The sequence below is a fragment of the Leguminivora glycinivorella genome, chromosome 20 (assembly GCF_023078275.1).
Source record: "Leguminivora glycinivorella isolate SPB_JAAS2020 chromosome 20, LegGlyc_1.1, whole genome shotgun sequence".
NCBI lineage: Eukaryota > Metazoa > Arthropoda > Insecta > Lepidoptera > Tortricidae > Leguminivora > Leguminivora glycinivorella.
This window is the reverse complement of record NC_062990.1, coordinates 5,556,491-5,572,586: the sequence shown is the minus strand read 5'-3', so window position 1 is coordinate 5,572,586 and position 16,096 is coordinate 5,556,491. Positions and strand designations below refer to the sequence as shown.

At 36.4% G+C, this 16,096-nt stretch overlaps 3 protein-coding genes across 4 annotated transcripts in view; 2 read left to right on the top strand and 1 right to left on the bottom strand.

The window, feature by feature from the left end:
• Positions 1–1,905: 1,905 nt before the first annotated feature.
• On the bottom strand, positions 1,906–5,202 carry LOC125237099 (adrenodoxin-like protein 1, mitochondrial). Its single transcript, XM_048144063.1, has 5 exons — positions 5,016–5,202; positions 4,893–4,944; positions 4,575–4,681; positions 3,747–3,887; positions 1,906–2,348 (listed from the first exon to the last, which is right to left on the bottom strand). Exons 1-5 carry the CDS (start codon positions 5,113–5,115, stop codon positions 2,245–2,247), a joined length of 504 nt encoding a protein of 167 aa, XP_048000020.1. The 5' UTR covers positions 5,116–5,202; the 3' UTR covers positions 1,906–2,244.
• A 3,272-nt stretch (positions 5,203–8,474) lies between these two features.
• On the top strand, positions 8,475–13,240 carry LOC125237098 (zinc finger protein 14-like). 2 transcript variants are annotated; one of them, XM_048144062.1, is made up of 3 exons: positions 8,475–8,720; positions 9,698–10,030; positions 11,187–13,240. In XM_048144062.1, the coding sequence occupies exons 2-3, from the start codon at positions 9,722–9,724 to the stop codon at positions 13,203–13,205; spliced, it is 2,328 nt and encodes a 775-aa protein (XP_048000019.1). In that variant the 5' UTR covers positions 8,475–8,720; positions 9,698–9,721; the 3' UTR covers positions 13,206–13,240. The 2 variants fall into 2 exon arrangements, with proteins under 2 accessions (XP_048000019.1, XP_048000018.1); XM_048144061.1 differs by having other exon boundaries at positions 8,475–8,723.
• Positions 13,241–14,025: 785 nt separating this feature from the next.
• The window catches only part of LOC125236910 (zinc finger and BTB domain-containing protein 17-like), a 40,538-nt gene continuing 38,467 nt past the window's right edge, over positions 14,026–16,096 (top strand). Inside the window, exons 1-2 of the mRNA XM_048143827.1 lie at positions 14,026–14,149; positions 15,610–15,697. Of these exons, the coding sequence (XP_047999784.1) occupies positions 15,614–15,697 (84 nt within the window). The 5' untranslated portion in view covers positions 14,026–14,149; positions 15,610–15,613. The remainder of the gene's footprint in view (positions 14,150–15,609; positions 15,698–16,096) is intronic.

Sequence of the window (16,096 nt, the reverse complement as noted above, 5' to 3'; positions counted from 1 at the left end):
TTACAGATGCTTCAACAACTCTATTTTTGGAATTCTGACTGAGAAGCGATCTAATACTTCGGCTTGTTTTAGGAGACAGAATTTAATTAAATTAATTAACCGCCAGACTAAAGTGGGACTGGGCAGGCCACGTTTGTCGCATGCACCCGGATAGGTGGGCCAGCGTAGCCACCAAGTGGATGCCTCAAATTAAGCGCGGACGTGGAAGGCCCAGACGGAGATGGCGGGACGACTTTGACACCTTCATGACTAATTGGCCAGAAATAGCACACCAACGGGAGCTGTGGAAATCACGGGGAGAGGCCTTTGCCCAGCAGTGGGACACGTAAACGGGCTATCTAAAAAAAAAAAAGGTAATTGCTCAAATGACTGAATAAAAAGTATTATAACTATTAAAAATCGTTTTATTTACTACCTTACTTTATACAAGTCTACTTACATATGTAACAACAAAATAATGTCTTAAATTCCGTATAAATCTTTATGCAACATAACATATTTACTCAACTTTAGTCAAAATTTTGCCCGGATTTGATTGAATGAAAAATGCGTATCATAAAAAATATGTTTGAAGTCTATGAGTTAACTTTTTACTCTTCGTATGCTTAGACACGGCTCCGTGCGTGGCAATTTTAATCTAATGTTTTAAATGTCAAGGTCATATTTTCAATGATCAAAATTGACAGGCCGCATACGAGGGGTTAAGAATTCTGTCTTCCAGTGTTATAAAAAAAATCAAGTCAACTAATTAGTAGGTAAAAGGTGCATTAGGGTAATTCCGAATGACAGAAATGCTCGGATAATTCCGAAAGGGGAATCTTGATATGATGGAAATAATGGAGATTTTCATGCGACTTTCGGAATTACCCTAATCACTGACAGGTCATGTCATATAAAGCATTACAGAAAATTGATTTTTGTAATGCCAACAAATGTACCTAATGTGATCGGGAGAGCGTCCCACTTTGTCGATTGCTATAAAACCACTTTGTCAGTTTATTCATATAAAGATACAAGTAAATCTCGCCTTAATGGTACCCGACAAAGTCGGACGTTTTACTAAACACACTAATTTTAAATCTTATCGGTGTAGAGTATTTCTGAATGTTGAGCTACCACTTGTACTCAAATGTTTAAACTATGCCTATTTAATAGCTAAGTGCGCAAATGTAGTTCGTGTGCCTAGCCTGCTACAGTAATTATTTTACAATAAGCACATGACATTGTATTAAAAGTTGGAAGTTCTTTACATTATGCATTGTCATCACTTAGTCTGCACCAATTAAAGTTGTCTAATGTATTGTGCTAGCACAAGCCTAAGGGACCGTCCCCACTCAGGCGTCGCGTGTCTCGCGGCGCGGAACAGACGTATGCGCCACGCCGCCTGAATGTAATTTAAAAAACCGGCCAAGAGCGTGTCGGGCCACGCTCAGTGTAGGGTTCCGTAGTTTTTCGTATTTTTCTCAAAAACTACTGAACCTATCAAGTTCAAAACAATTTTCCTAGAAAGTATTTATAAAGTTCTACTTTTGAGATTTTTTTCATGTTTTTTAAACATATGGTTCAAAAGTTAGAGGGGGGGGGACGCACTTTTTTTTCCTTTAGGAGCGATTATTTCCGAAAATATTAATATTATCAAAAAACGGTCTTAGTAAACCCTTATTCATTTTTAAATACCTATCCAACAATATATCACACGTTGGGGTTGGAATGAAAAAAAATATCAGCCCCCACTTTACATGTAGGGGGGGTACCCTAATAAAACATTTTTTTCCTTTTTTTATTTTTGCACTTTGTTGGCGTGATTGATATACGTATTGGTACCAAATTTCAGCTTTCTAGTGCTTACGGTTACTGAGATTATCCGCGGACGGACGGACGGACGGACAGACAGACATGGCGAAACTATAAGGGTTCCTAGTTGACTACGGAACCCTAAAAAAGTCTCCTCAGTACATTTTCGGAGACGTCCGTTGCGCGCCGCAAGACATGCGTCTCATGAGTGTGGACGCTGCCTAAAATAGATGTCAATTCTAATTCAAAATATTTTTTTCTGACCATCAATGGAGATTTACTGGTTCGACATAACTCATACTTGTTTTTATGACCTGAATTCTCATAGAGCAAAACTAAAAAGGCACTCAGATAGCGCCATCTATGTAAACCTTTGACAGTTGCCAAATGGTGCAGAGTTAGCTTAGACTGACTATCGAGTTCAGCCATTACGCACATTGGAAATTCGACTCAGTGAGGTGTAGGCTTATGTCCATCCACATAGAAGTTTCTTGTTGCATTCGGTAACTGTAGTTCCATGCCTTCTAGGTCTTTGGTTAGTGTTATTTGACAACCTGAAAATAATATTGATAATGTATTGTTATCCATACTATATTTTTTAATATTATAAATGGGAAAGTGTGTGTGTCTGTTTGTTTGTCCGTCTTTCACGGCAAAACGAAGCGACGAGCTGACGTAATTTTTTAAGTGGAGATAGTTGAAGGGATGGAGAGTGACATAGGGCTACTTTTTGTCTTTTTTTACTACGTTGGTGGCAAACAAGCATACGGTCCGCCTGATGGAAAGCGGTCACCGTACCTATGGACGGCTGCAACTCAAGGAGTGTCACGTGCGCGTTGCCAACCCAAGGAGGATTTGGGTTGACGACGACTCAAAGAACAGTAGACAGAACAAATTAGTTCTGTAGGTCCTTCCATCACCAGCACACCACACCCTCGTTGAGCTCTGGCAGCCTTACTCACACATTTAGGGAAGCATTAGTTATTCAACCAAATATATGTATATTCTAAGACTGTATCGTTAAGTATGAAGACAACTTTGAGTAGCCGTATTTATTTGCTATTATATTTTTTTCTTATAACAAGCCATGGGCTTAATAAGGCACATAATAAGGTACACATTTTGTCCTAGAAACTCGACGTAAAGCATATGGTTTAGACAGTATTGACTTAATCCTCCCGAGTAACAATTACGATTCCGGACAAATGCTACTAGAAAATTCACAAAGTGCGTAAAAGACGATACGATTGCGAAAAAAAATTGTATGGTGCGAACCTCAACAACACATGATCCACAAAGCAGAATATCTGGACATAGTCTAGCCACTGTTATTTAAAAAAAATATAGTTCAGGATCTGTGTATGGCGGCCATTTAGAGAATGTGGCATGGTGCTTACTCTAACTCCGACTTTGATGTCGAATTTGACTATCATACATTGTTTATATCGATCTGGTTTAAGCACTGTTCAAACACCATGAATGTCAATTAGACTTTGGCCTATGGCTAATTTTTTTATTTGTTTCTCTCATCCTGCTAGCATCAAAAATTTACGGCAATCCGGAACGTTGCTCAAAATTGCGTTTTTTTTAAATTATATAAATTCGCCGCATTTATTCTACAAGTACCCAATTGGAAAAACCATGAAGAGGACTCTTAAAGAATATATTTTGGCAGCTTATTAACCTTTGCTTGTTGAAATCGTACAAAGAGTCATTGAAATATTCTCAAATTAAGCCAGATAGGGGTTGTCCGAAATTTATTTGCTAGACCTTAATGAAAGTACCATAAAGTCCCTAAAATAAAAAAAATATCAGACCTTCTTATATCAAATAGTACTTATCAATACCTTAAGATCATACTCTCGGAACATAATAATACAAAATTATGCACATGTCAACATTTAGACGAGGTTTGTTTTGTCCTTATACTTAACGATACAGTCCTTACCCACCTAATCTAGAATTCTCTTTTAAAAATGGCGCCATGTCTAATAAATCGTCCTCCTTCTCTTCCGAAGGTGGTAGCTGGTCGAGATACTTCTCATGGACGTATACATGGCAGGTTGTACATGCTAGGGATGCCTCGCATGCTCCTGAAAAAGATAATACAAATGTAAGATTACATGACAGAGTAAATAAGTAATAAGTATAACAATCCTTACCCTTTGACAACCGGTCTGGCCTAGCGCATAGTGACCCTGCCTGCTACGCCGGGGTCCCGGGTTCGAATCCCGGTAAGGACATTTATTTGTGTGATGAGCACAGATATTTGTTCCTGAGTCATGGATGTTTTATATGTATATAAGTATTTGTATATTATATATAGCCTGTGTGGTGACGGGTTAAGAATTTCACCACCCCCTTTCTTCCCGTGGGTGTCGTAGAAGGCGACTGTGGGATATGGGTTAAATTGTGGCGTAGGCGAGAGGCTGGCAACCTGTCACTGCAATGTCACAGTTTCGTTTTCTTTCAACCCCTTATTTGCCAAGAGTGGCAATGAAGCTTTAGTAGTTTCATGTGTTCTGCCTACCCCTTTTTGGGATACAGGCGTGATTGTATGTATGTTGTATGTATGTATATATATTGTTGTCTGAGGATTTTGATACTTATTATAAATAAATATCGGATATTTTCGAACCCTGAAACAGGTTAACAACACACATGTTCATAAATTTCATAATATATGTCTAACTTCTCATCTGCATGAAAAGTAATACATTAGCCATGTGTACTGCTACGGAAGCATTGAAAAGATTTGATCTATTAGCATTATTTATCACCTTCCATTTCGATGCCATATCTGTGCGCCAAATACAACACGTTGTCTCCAACCTTGCCTCTTACTGGGTGTTTTTTACCGTCCTTTGTTACGTAGACAATATTTACACTGGAAAAATAAATATTGCATATTATTAAACATTCCACATATGTACACCTTGAAAAAAACTAGATGTTAATTAGTTTCAAAACTTTAATGTGGTAAATTCCATATATTGAGATGACAAGAACTAAAAAGCGGAGAACTTACCTATGTAAAACAATGGGTTACTAAAGTGAGAAAAGGAGTACCTAAATATTACAGAAATATCAACACTTACACCTCTTCTTCTGACTTAGGATCCTGCCATTCGTATTCGCCGTGTTTTAAAGCTGTAATCAAATAAATATATTGAGCATTTATTTATTTAAATACTCATATAATTTGAGTTATGATAATCAACCTGGAGTTTCATGAATTCTTCTTATAGTCGCTGGGCGGGCTACACTTAACACTTTCAAATTAGACGGAAGTAAACAGCGCTTTAAAACTGCTTGAAACATTATGTAATTTATTGTATCAAGGCATTAAAAAACAATTAGTAAACAAAATGTGGAGGTTAGAAATTTATCATACAAATTCCGTATTTTTTTATTTGACGTTAGAAAAGCGTTTTTTTTATGATGTTGATACATTTTTAGAACATAATAAATTTGTTGAAAATAGTCATTAATGGTAAATGTCGAAAACAAACTAAATTCAGAAACGTAAAATTTATACTTTAATAAATAGTTAGGATTATATATAAATTGATAAAAATTAGGTCCTACATACTTTAAAACAGTTAAAAACGCCTCTGCCAGTGCTGCCAGTATTTTTCGTTTTCCCATCTTAATGGTAAGTTATGAGTGCACGAGATTCCAAATGAAAAATGGAAATATTATCCTGTAAAGGACTAGAGAGAGAAAAGGAAGAGTCGTGGAGTGTATTGGATTAACAACATTTTGCTGTGATGGTACCAACGACACTTTCCGTGCCATGTTTAAAGAGCCCGTGGAGATTCTACCCAACACCTCTTACATCGCGTCTGCTAAACTCAAGGTAAATTTATCCACACAAACCTTCTTGTCCTTAAAGCGTGAGCACAGTAATAAAGAGTACTATAGTACAGTAGGTATGACCACTCCCTGCTCCCCGCTGAAAGCGCCGCCCACCCCCTCACAGTTACCGCGACTCGTGTCAAAAACGCGACCATTCGACCTGTCATATGTCACTCATAGAAGCATGGTACGAGTTCGCTTACACGAGCTTACGGCTCAGCCACGACATTGGTCTAAGCGCGACAGCGGTGAGCGGCGGCCATACATTGGAGCGAGACACAGCGATGGGACTTTTCATTCGCACGTATGGCTGCCGCTCACCGCTATCGCGCTTAGACCAATGTCGTGACCGGGCCGTTAGAAGGTATGCGTAGGAACTCGCTTCTTTCAAATATTTGATCGCCATTATCCGAGGTGTGCCAATGGGATTCAGTCAATCTGTGTAAAATAATCCTACATATATATATAATTTTACCAACATGCTTATTTTTGTTAATTTTTGAATGCCACCTATCTATAATGTGCTCAATGCATAATATTAACATTGACTGCACAACACGTCAGTTGAAGTTTTTAAAGACGTGTATAAAGCTGAGTTTAGACGTGCAAGTTATTGCTGCAAGTTTTGAGACATAAGAATATGCTAGAAAGAGATGCAGATATTTGCCACTCACTCTTACCTATAGTTGCGTCTCAAAACTTGTAGCAATAACTTACTGGTCTAAACTCAGCTTAAGCGTAGTGGCTAATTGAGACTATTACCAAAAATTGAACTGAAGTCTACCAATCAAGTGTCTTTAAGTATGGCTGTAACGTGTGAACTCGCAATTCATTTTGCTACAAGGGCCTCGCATAAAATTGTAATTATCGTCTCAACGGGAACCGGGTCTCCCATAGATTTCACGACTCTTTCTGAACAGATTCTACATTTTGTGTCATATTTTATGAAAATACAAAGTAATATTTATGGAGTCAAGTCCAAGATAGAAACGTTGGCGTTTTACTCTACCATTGTAGAGACAGGACTAAACAAAATCGTTTCCAACTTACTTTGGCCTGATTTCCATGATTCCCATAGCAAACTAACTGGGTGTGCACGTGCCAGATTCGATGACTTTAGTTGCTACAAAACGAAATTTCAATTTTTAAAACGTTTCAGTATGCGTCACTTAGGAAAAAACATCGAAAAAAAAATAGAAAAATAACAATATCACGCCTTCTACTAGCAAAGTATTTGGTTTGAACTAATATTAAGTTGCGGTTCAGTTAAAATTTGTATTATTGTATTATCAGCTATACATTAAATGTATGTAATAATAATTTAAGGGAAAAATTAATAATCTTAACATCTCCGGTGGGGTGGTGGAGCGAACATGCGAGTATTGCGAGTGCGACATTTTGGGACACCAGTGTAAGTAATCACTCTCACACTCTGGCCAAATGAGTCACGGAGGTTGACCTGGGGGCCGATTTTTGAATCTCGGCCACTCGATTTCGTGAAATTCGTTCAATAATATCTCCACTACTAGTGATTTAAATTCTACTAACATAATCGAAAACGTGTAGTCATGACCACTACTTTTTCAAAAACAGCATTATGACGTTTTCCACAGACTTTCGAACCGCAAATTCGTGCGATTGAAATTCAAAAATTACCTACTCTACCAGTACCAGCTGAGTGTGAATTTTTCCATACTTTCCCTCAATGCTTAAACGACATCTTTCTCAGGATTAGGATGGCACATAACGACATTCACGACATCTTCCAATAATAATTAAATTAAAACGGCTTTAGCAACTTTTCCTATTGAAGCTCTTAGCCAGCTTGATATCTTTCAACTTGATTCAGAAATTATTATCATATCGTAACTAATTGTAAGGTAAGTGGTTTGTCAGGATCGTATTATCGGAGGACTCGTATCGAATTTAGCACATCAAGTTATTGTTTTCTGTAGTATTTGACTTAAGAAACCAATATTTATAGCTAGCGGGGATTAAAAGTGCGTGATGACTTCGTATTTTTAATTAAAGATGAGTGTATGTTTTTTTTAAATTATGGACTCCGAAAACGGTGTTGGCCATTGGAGTGACGTCACATAATTCAAATCAATTATGGAAATTAGAGGTACTAATCTAATCTCCATAGCAGCAACCTCTATTGTGTTAAAATTCATAGCCGTTATTCTATAGATTAATATGGCTGATGTTGTTTTTGCCTGATCACGTAAAAGTAAACTTTAAATAATTTTTTTGCAAGTTTTTAAGTCGTAATAAAATATGGTACTATTTTTTTTCGTTTAATTAGACAGTAATTAATAATATAAGACATACTTTGTAAAAGGGTCAAGTAGCCTATTGTTACGATATCTTAACAAGTTATATTAATGTCTGCCTGGTGGTGGTGCAGCCTGTGTGGTGACGGGTTAAGAATTTCACCACCCCCTTTCTTCCCGTGGGTGTCGTAGAAGGCGACTATGGGATATGGGTTAAATTGTGGCGTAGGCGAGAGGCTGGCAACCTGTCACTGCAATGTCACAGTTTCGTTTTCTTTCCCCTTATTTGCATGCAATGCAAGAGTGGCACTGAAGCTTTAGTAGTTTCATGTGTTCTGCCTACCCCTTTATGGGATACAGGCGTGACTGTATTTATGTATGTATGAATGTATGTTCATACTTGAAAATCACATGAAAATCCGTTCAGTATTTTTTGAGTCTATCGCGAACAGGGGGAGTTTGTGAAAATTTCAATTTAACGCGTGGGACAATTGGGGCAATTAAATATTTTATTGGCAACACTACCTCCTAAATGTCAAATTCTTAAAAACGTCAATAATCGCAAAAAAGGCCATTTTGGCCGATATTCGTAATGATTTATTTTATTATAAAGTTATTGATTTTTTAGCACAAAGGTGTCGGGCAGTTGTAGATGGAACATGGTTCATACTTATTAAGTTTCTTATCATTTTTTACAGTGTTCAATATAAATATATTGATATTATCGGAATAACTTAACTTTGTTTTCGTGGACGGAGTAATAAAACGCGATAAGTGCGTTCTTATTGGAGTGACGTGGTAGTATCAAGTTTTTATTTCACGCTTAATTTACCAAGCAGCTTTATCATTTTAGTTAGTGGCGTTTAACATAAAAATACGATTAATTGAATTGTAAATTTGATCAGGTTCCTGTTGTTACTTTCCATGCTTATCAAGTGCGATGTTGTGGCGTTCTATTCATTGATTAATTGTTGCAATTATTTCGTTCTGCGCTTTTGGGTTATTTAGTATTTTGTGATTTTTAATTTATTGTTTGTTATTTGTATTTAATGTACCAAGTTAGCTCTATGATAAAGAAGTAGAGTTACATTTCATAAGATAAGTTTGCATGGTCCTTACTAAATTTGAAATAACCCTATCTTTGAAATTACACAAGATATTCTTTTTTACATGTATTTACAAATTGACCATCTTTTAAAAATACCTTTATTCACTCTTTAATTGCGTGAACTTGACTGTTCATTAGAGTACCCGAACTCCTTTATAAACCAAAATTTTAAAAATAAATTTACATTAGAATTATTGTGCAAAAAGTTTCCATCCAGCTTTAATGTTTGTCCACTTTATGAGATTTGACTATAAACCTTCTCTGCTGTGCTTATTGCAATCCTTATTGTCTAAATAATAATTATATCTATCTGTATAAATCTGCTATTTCACAAGTAGTATTTTCAATTACCTATTTACTATACTATTATGTAGACCTAAACTACATTATATAGACCTATAGTAGGTCACAATCACTCTTCCTTGTCAGTTTCTTTTAAAAAATTATTTGTGAATTTGGCTGCAAGGTTCCCATTGATTTTATACATTGCCTTTCATGACCAGGCAGGTAATCATGGTCGCTCGATAAATTATATAACATCAGGCCGTCCCTTTCGCACTATTTGTAAGTGCGATAGGGATGGCCTGTTGTTTTATCGTTTATCGCGCGACCATGCTATCAGTGCAGAGTCGCTTTATTACAATTTTTTATTTTATTGTTACAGTTGTACTGAAAAATAAACTGAATCATGTTGTCAATAAAACAAGAGAAAATAAAAACTGAAGATTTAAAACCGGACATAACCAAAATTAAGATTGAGCCCGATGAACGGAAAGATCCAACATCATATTTACCGGAAGAACCTATGGTGTATCAGTTGAAGAAGAAAAAGAAAAAAAAGAAGCACAGACAAGAGGATCCTTTCAAAGACATAGAGGAAAGGAAACCGGTTGAGGTTATAAAGGACTTGGACATCGATATTGAATCTGTGCCGAGTTTGGATCCGGAGATCAGTATTAAAGTTGAAAACATTGAAGTTGAATTGGATTTTCATGATGTGAGTATAACAGCATATTTTATTGTAAGTTTAATTCCCCGCATACAAGTACAAATGATTTAATTTTTTTTTTAATATGTTACACAGTATGACAGTAAAAACCAAAGCACTGAGTAACTAAAAATTCATAAAAGCATAAAAAATAAACACATATTTATATGTACTTGTGTTGAAATAAAAGAATTTGTGAAATTCAAATGCGCAATGATAGTACTGGGTGGTACAAAGCTGTGATAAGCAACTTGCCTTCACAAAGCTCATGCCTTCCTGAACCTTGACTTGACACTATTGAATGAAATTATCAACATCAATGGAGCCTTCATAAAACTTCAAAATTGATTGAAAATGTAAGGGTGAAGGTTTATCGTCCTATAGAAATATTGAATTTCCCGCCTCTTTTTAGTTAGTGACAAGATTTGACCGCCTATAAAAAAGTTCAAAATATAAAATGTCAAACGGCTGTCAAAAGGTAAAATTAGAGCAACTAATAGACAGCTAATAATACTTGACCCAATAATTGACATACATTTTGCCGTTGCGTCGTGTGTTTCTGTGCAGAGCAAAAAAGTGCTAACACACGACTGCTCCGCACCAAGATAATCCACATAGGTACTATCCTGTAAGTCCGAGCGAGAAAGAGTCATTTACTCGCTCTCACTTTATGAGAAATGTTTTCAAGGTGCGGTGCGGCGCGGTCGTATGTTAGCAACTTTATTATGTTCAAAGTTTTGGTCTAGGCAATAATGCTCGACCCAATAGTACTCGGCTCGATTTTTGGAAATAATTCAGCGCTAAACTTATGTGCCGCCACTTGTATGTTGCTAAATTTGATCAGGGTCATTGTAACCAAGTGCATTCTGCCATCGTATTATGCTTCCAATTTTATCACTTATCCACGTGGATAAGACATCTGTCACTCTCACACTGACATACTTGCCAAAGCGAGACAGATGTCTTATCCACGTGGACAGGTGATAAAATTGGAAGCATGATGCGCCTGCTGCAAGAATTCTGTCAAAAAGACATCCCTTTCAAACCAATATATGTGAGCAAACGGGACGGCACTACAATGTTGCCACTTTTTAGTTTCTATTCCTCCCAGGCGACATCTAGCGCGCTCACATCAAGATTACACTTGCTCATTTTTAATTTTCAGTTTGCGGAAGATGGCGGACTAATGGTCCAAGGACCTCACAGCGAAGACAGTCAGGAACCGGAAATAAAAATCGAACAACAGACACACGAAGCCGCCATTCTTACATTTGAGAACATTATCAATGAAAAGACAGACAAAACTATTTTAGGCTACAGTCAAGAGACTGGCGTAGAGGCCGCACCAAACTATGTTTGCAAAATATGCCATTTGATATTTCAATCGCAGAAAACTTTACGTATGCACCAGAAAAGGAAACATAAAGTTTATAGAAAGTCGTTTAAAAATGTATGTGATTTCTGCGGAATGTCGTATGAGATGAAAAACAGTTTAGCGGCTCATATTAAAAGAAAACATGGACCAAATTCGTCACCTGACGATAGAGAGGAAAGAACTTGTGAGATTTGTGCGTTAGTTTTCAAAGGAATGACAAGATTAAGAATGCATATGAGAAGAAAACACAATCTGTTCGAAGACTCTTTTCAATATGAGTGTCAAGATTGCGGACTTACATATGATAAGTACAGGAGTTTAGTTGTGCATAGACAAAGGAAGCACACTGAAGTTACCAAACATGAACCAACTCAATGGTTCAACTGTCCATTTTGCCCTAAAATCTTTACTAAACGAGAAACTTATGCCAGACATGTTCAAAGAAAGCACAGAATCGATGAAGACGGGCCGGAAAATGATAATATATCTCAAGAATTTCTGGAAAGCTGTGTGAATAAAGAAACCGGTGAAATTTCTTGTAACGAATGTCCACTAGTTTTCTCCTCTTTAAATTTCCTAAAATTGCACATGAGACGAAAACACAATGCGTTAAAAGAAGACTTTAGATTGAAATGTATGATCTGTAATTTATCCTATGATAAGATTGAGAGTTTAAAGCGGCATGTCAGAAGAAAACACGACGGTGGCGCCCATTGTGAAGTGTGCAATAAACAATTTGATACCAGAGAACAGTATTTGAACCATTCCCATGTGAAAGTGATTAAAGAATGTCCAATATGTGGTTTAATATTTTCTTCGCAAGGCGGTTTAGGAAAGCATTTACGGTGTACACACAAAATTGATACACCAAAGACTGTGTTCTGTGATGTTTGTAATGAAGGTTTCCACGATAAGAGACAGTTAAAACCACATTTATTGAAAGTGCATTTAAATGTGTCATACACTTGTAGGTTTTGTATGAAAGTGTTCAAAGCTAAGGAGAGTTACAGACGCCATATTTTGTTTAAACATCCAGCACCAACTCGTGACGAGCAACAGAAGTGTGAACAATGTGCTGAAACTTTTGCGGACGAATTCGAACTCAGCCGCCATGTACACACAGTCCATTCTAAAAAGTTAGAATCTGAGAATCCTTTAGTTGAAATCAAGAAGGAAGAAGATATAAAACAATTATTTCAATGCACAAAGTGTCCAGAAAACTATCCAATTTGGGATCAGCTCAGGTTGCACTATGAGCAGAACCATCAGTTAGTGCAAGACACACAATGCCAAATATGTGGCCAAATCCTCCCTACAGTTGAATTAACCAAACATATAAAGCAGTGCCATACAGAAGAAACTGTCATGGAGTGTAAATACTGCGAATTTAAAAGCACCATCAAAGCAAGTATGACACAACATATGCTAAGACATAAAAACGCTACCACCATCCATTGTGAATACACCGGTTGTAGATTTAAATCATTTTATGATGATGCAATGGTTAAACATAGGAAAAAACATGTTGATCAAGGTGTGAAACTACAGTGTAGTAGTTGTCCTTTTCAAACCATGAATAAGTACATATTAAAGTATCATGAAGAGGCTCACGCCACTGGCAAGAAAAGATACACTTGCGACCAGTGTGACTATGCTACTATACTACCTGCTAACTTGGTACAACATAAATATAAGCATTCAACGGAAAAAAGATTCAAATGCGAATACTGTCCGTTCGCCACTAAATATAATACTTCGTTACGTTTTCATGTTAAGAAAAAGCACTGTGATCTCCCGTCTTTTGTTTGAATTATGTTGTTAAGTTAATAAAATATTTGGTGTTATGTTGTGCTTTAAATTACCCTCCATCTAAATACGTTGAGGTGGCTCTAGTACTATAGTAGAATTATAATTCTAATTGTTTTGAAAACAAAAGTATGTATTCCAATACGACCAAGGTTCTCACTCCCCAGTATGGCAAGTATCCCGGAATGCCCCTACCACAAACTATTTTAAACTTTTACTAAGAAGATACTACGACTGTGGGCTGCAATAATGTATCGCTGAGATATTGCACGGCCCAATATTACTCCACTAATTTCTTACACGTTGTTTTGGAGATGTCCGAGGCTTTGTATCTTTATAAAAAAGAAAACGGATGAAGTTCATCTAAGATAATCCTGAATTTATTGTCACTAATACATAGGTAAGATCACAAACTACTAAGAAGATACTACGGGTAAGATAAACACAATAATTATGTCGTACCTATGTTAAACATCAATGAAATTATCAAAATTTCTGTTAAATAAACTCGGCATATATAAATAAAATAAAATAAAATAAAATTCGTTTATTTCAGATCCATCATTGATCCATAAGATGTTAGTACAAAAAATAAAAATAAAAATTTAAGAGCTATGTTAGTTAGTTTCTACATTAAACACTAAGCTAATAACTAAAACTACACTATAATATAACACATCAACCTTGCCTGGACTCTACTTTTATAATATAATAATATTGAAATTTTCTGCTAGCCAACTGCGTTCATATTAAATATTGGGTCGTGCATTATTTGACTGTATATTATTCGATTTCCTCAAGTTGGACTTTGACGTTGACAGTACGTAGCGTACGTAATGGTGGCTGTATGGTGGCTGCTTGCGTAAAGTGATCATTGCTGACAACTTTTGACAAAAATTTACGGAAAACTTATAGAAACTAACAAGGGAACTGGATAAATAATCAAGGTAATGCGTTTTCATATGTTATTGTTATGTTTCTTAATCGATGATTGATACTGAAAATACCGAAAATACTTTCGCTGAACAAAATGGCGGATTGGCATCTGCTTGATTCAAGAATAATCAGAGCTCTGCCAATGCTGAATCTCTTGAGATTAATTTTTATTCATATGGTGGCAATAGATTTAAATTCACTAAAAGTTTGTTTATAAATATTACGAAACCGCTGAAATAATTCGTTAATTTCCATAGAACTATTTTTTACATAAGGGCGTAGGATCATTTAATATGGATTCCATCATGATTCCATGCATATTTTAACAGGCTGGTTATCTTTTGAAACCACTATAAGTATATTGCAATTAAAAAAAATAGTGTCCTAAAGAACTTACTGTAATCCAAAAGACATTGTCATGCAATTGACCTAGATCTCTTCTCTAATACCTTGAGGTATTGGCTATTTTTACATTGAAAGTAATATGCAATTGAACACTATTCTATTCAAAGTAAGTATGTATGCAGAATGTTGACATCATACTAAGTTTGTTTATCTCATCTCAGTCATGACTTTATATAGCTGTTATCTGGATAGTAAATGAAAGTTGCTAAGGTGTGACTTCAACTGATTATATATATTATATAATACTAGCTTTTGCCCGCGGCTACGCTCGCGTTAGAAAGAGACAAAAAGTAGGCTATGTCACTCTCATCTCTTCCCTTCAACTATCTCCACTTATTCGATATTAGTAAGTTGTTCAAATTCATTAAGATAGTTCTTAATAATAAGTTTTTTTTGCAGAAAATTCTTTTTTGGCACAAGCTTTTATCGAAGACTATGCCTTTCTTTCAACAGCCATCTTACGGCTCTCCGAGACGTTTCCAAACACCCCTTACTCTATGGGGATACGCCGTTTCATAACAGAGTTCCTATGACCACCTTTCTGCTCCATCATCAGATTAACTCCATGATACCATAATATTGCATTGTCACATGATTTACATATGTGTGCAAAATTTCAGCTCAATTGGAAACTGGGAAGTGGGTTAAATTTAGCTTCTACATTTTGACGCACATTAACACACTAACAAGGCAAGTTGAATAAGAGCTTGTAAAAAGAAGCTGATTTGACTAAGAGGCAAGCAGTCTATACCCTTCCTAAGTAGAAAAATAAAATTTTGAAAAAACCCCAGACTGCGACATAGTAGACTGATTTTCATGAAACATGGCTAAGAACACTCCCGAATAACTCAGCTTTCAGACAAAAAAAAACTAAATCGGTTCATCCGTTCGGGAGCTACGATGCCACAGACAGACACACACACAGATAGACAGACAAATAAACAGACAGACAGACACGTCAAACTTATAACACCCCTTCGTTTTTGCGTCGGGGGTTAAAAACATGACTAGGAAACCCACAAATGAAGGGAAACTTGAAATAGTTTTTTGACAATAAGTTATTTAGCAGGATGAGTGTGTCACGGGTGGCGTGCTGCTTCATCTGCAGCGCCAGCACGCGTGACGCGAACACCATCAGCCTCATTCAAGACACGGTAACTATACCACTATGCAATATATATAAGGGTTACAGCACGGGAAGCATGGTGAAACCTGATAAATCGAGATAATATTTTGTCCTTGAAATGTCAACATTGTGGAAATTACACATAGTTCGAATTTCTAAAACCAGTTTGCTCAATTTATCGGATTTCACCAGTAAACCCTCTATTTATTTCTGGTTCACACCTTCTGATTAGCAGAAATGTCTGCAATCGATGCCACTAGGCTTAGAATAAATTTAAAAGTGGAAAATGTCTGCCTTGGGTGAGACTGAACTACCGGCCTCTGGATATATACTGAAAATGAAAATGAAATATTTATTTTTCAAGTAGGCATATTACAATGCGCATATGAACGTCAAATAAAGCTACGCCGGCTCTAACCCTACGCCT

Excerpts from the sequence above, each read along its gene's own strand:
- LOC125237099 (XM_048144063.1), bottom strand. The coding sequence starts at position 5,115 with ATGTTTCAAGCAGTTTTAAAGCGCTGTTTACTTCCGTCTAATTTGAAA. Across the intron at positions 4,945-5,015 it reads AAGAATTCATGAAACTCCAG|CTTTAAAACACGGCGAATAC; the intron begins GTTGATTATCAT and ends ATTTGATTACAG. Across the intron at positions 4,682-4,892 it reads CCTAAGTCAGAAGAAGAGGT|TGTAAATATTGTCTACGTAA; the intron begins GTAAGTGTTGAT and ends TTATTTTTCCAG.
- LOC125237098 (XM_048144062.1), top strand. The coding sequence starts at position 9,722 with ATGTTGTCAATAAAACAAGAGAAAATAAAAACTGAAGATTTAAAACCG. Across the intron at positions 10,031-11,186 it reads TTGAATTGGATTTTCATGAT|TTTGCGGAAGATGGCGGACT; the intron begins GTGAGTATAACA and ends TTTAATTTTCAG.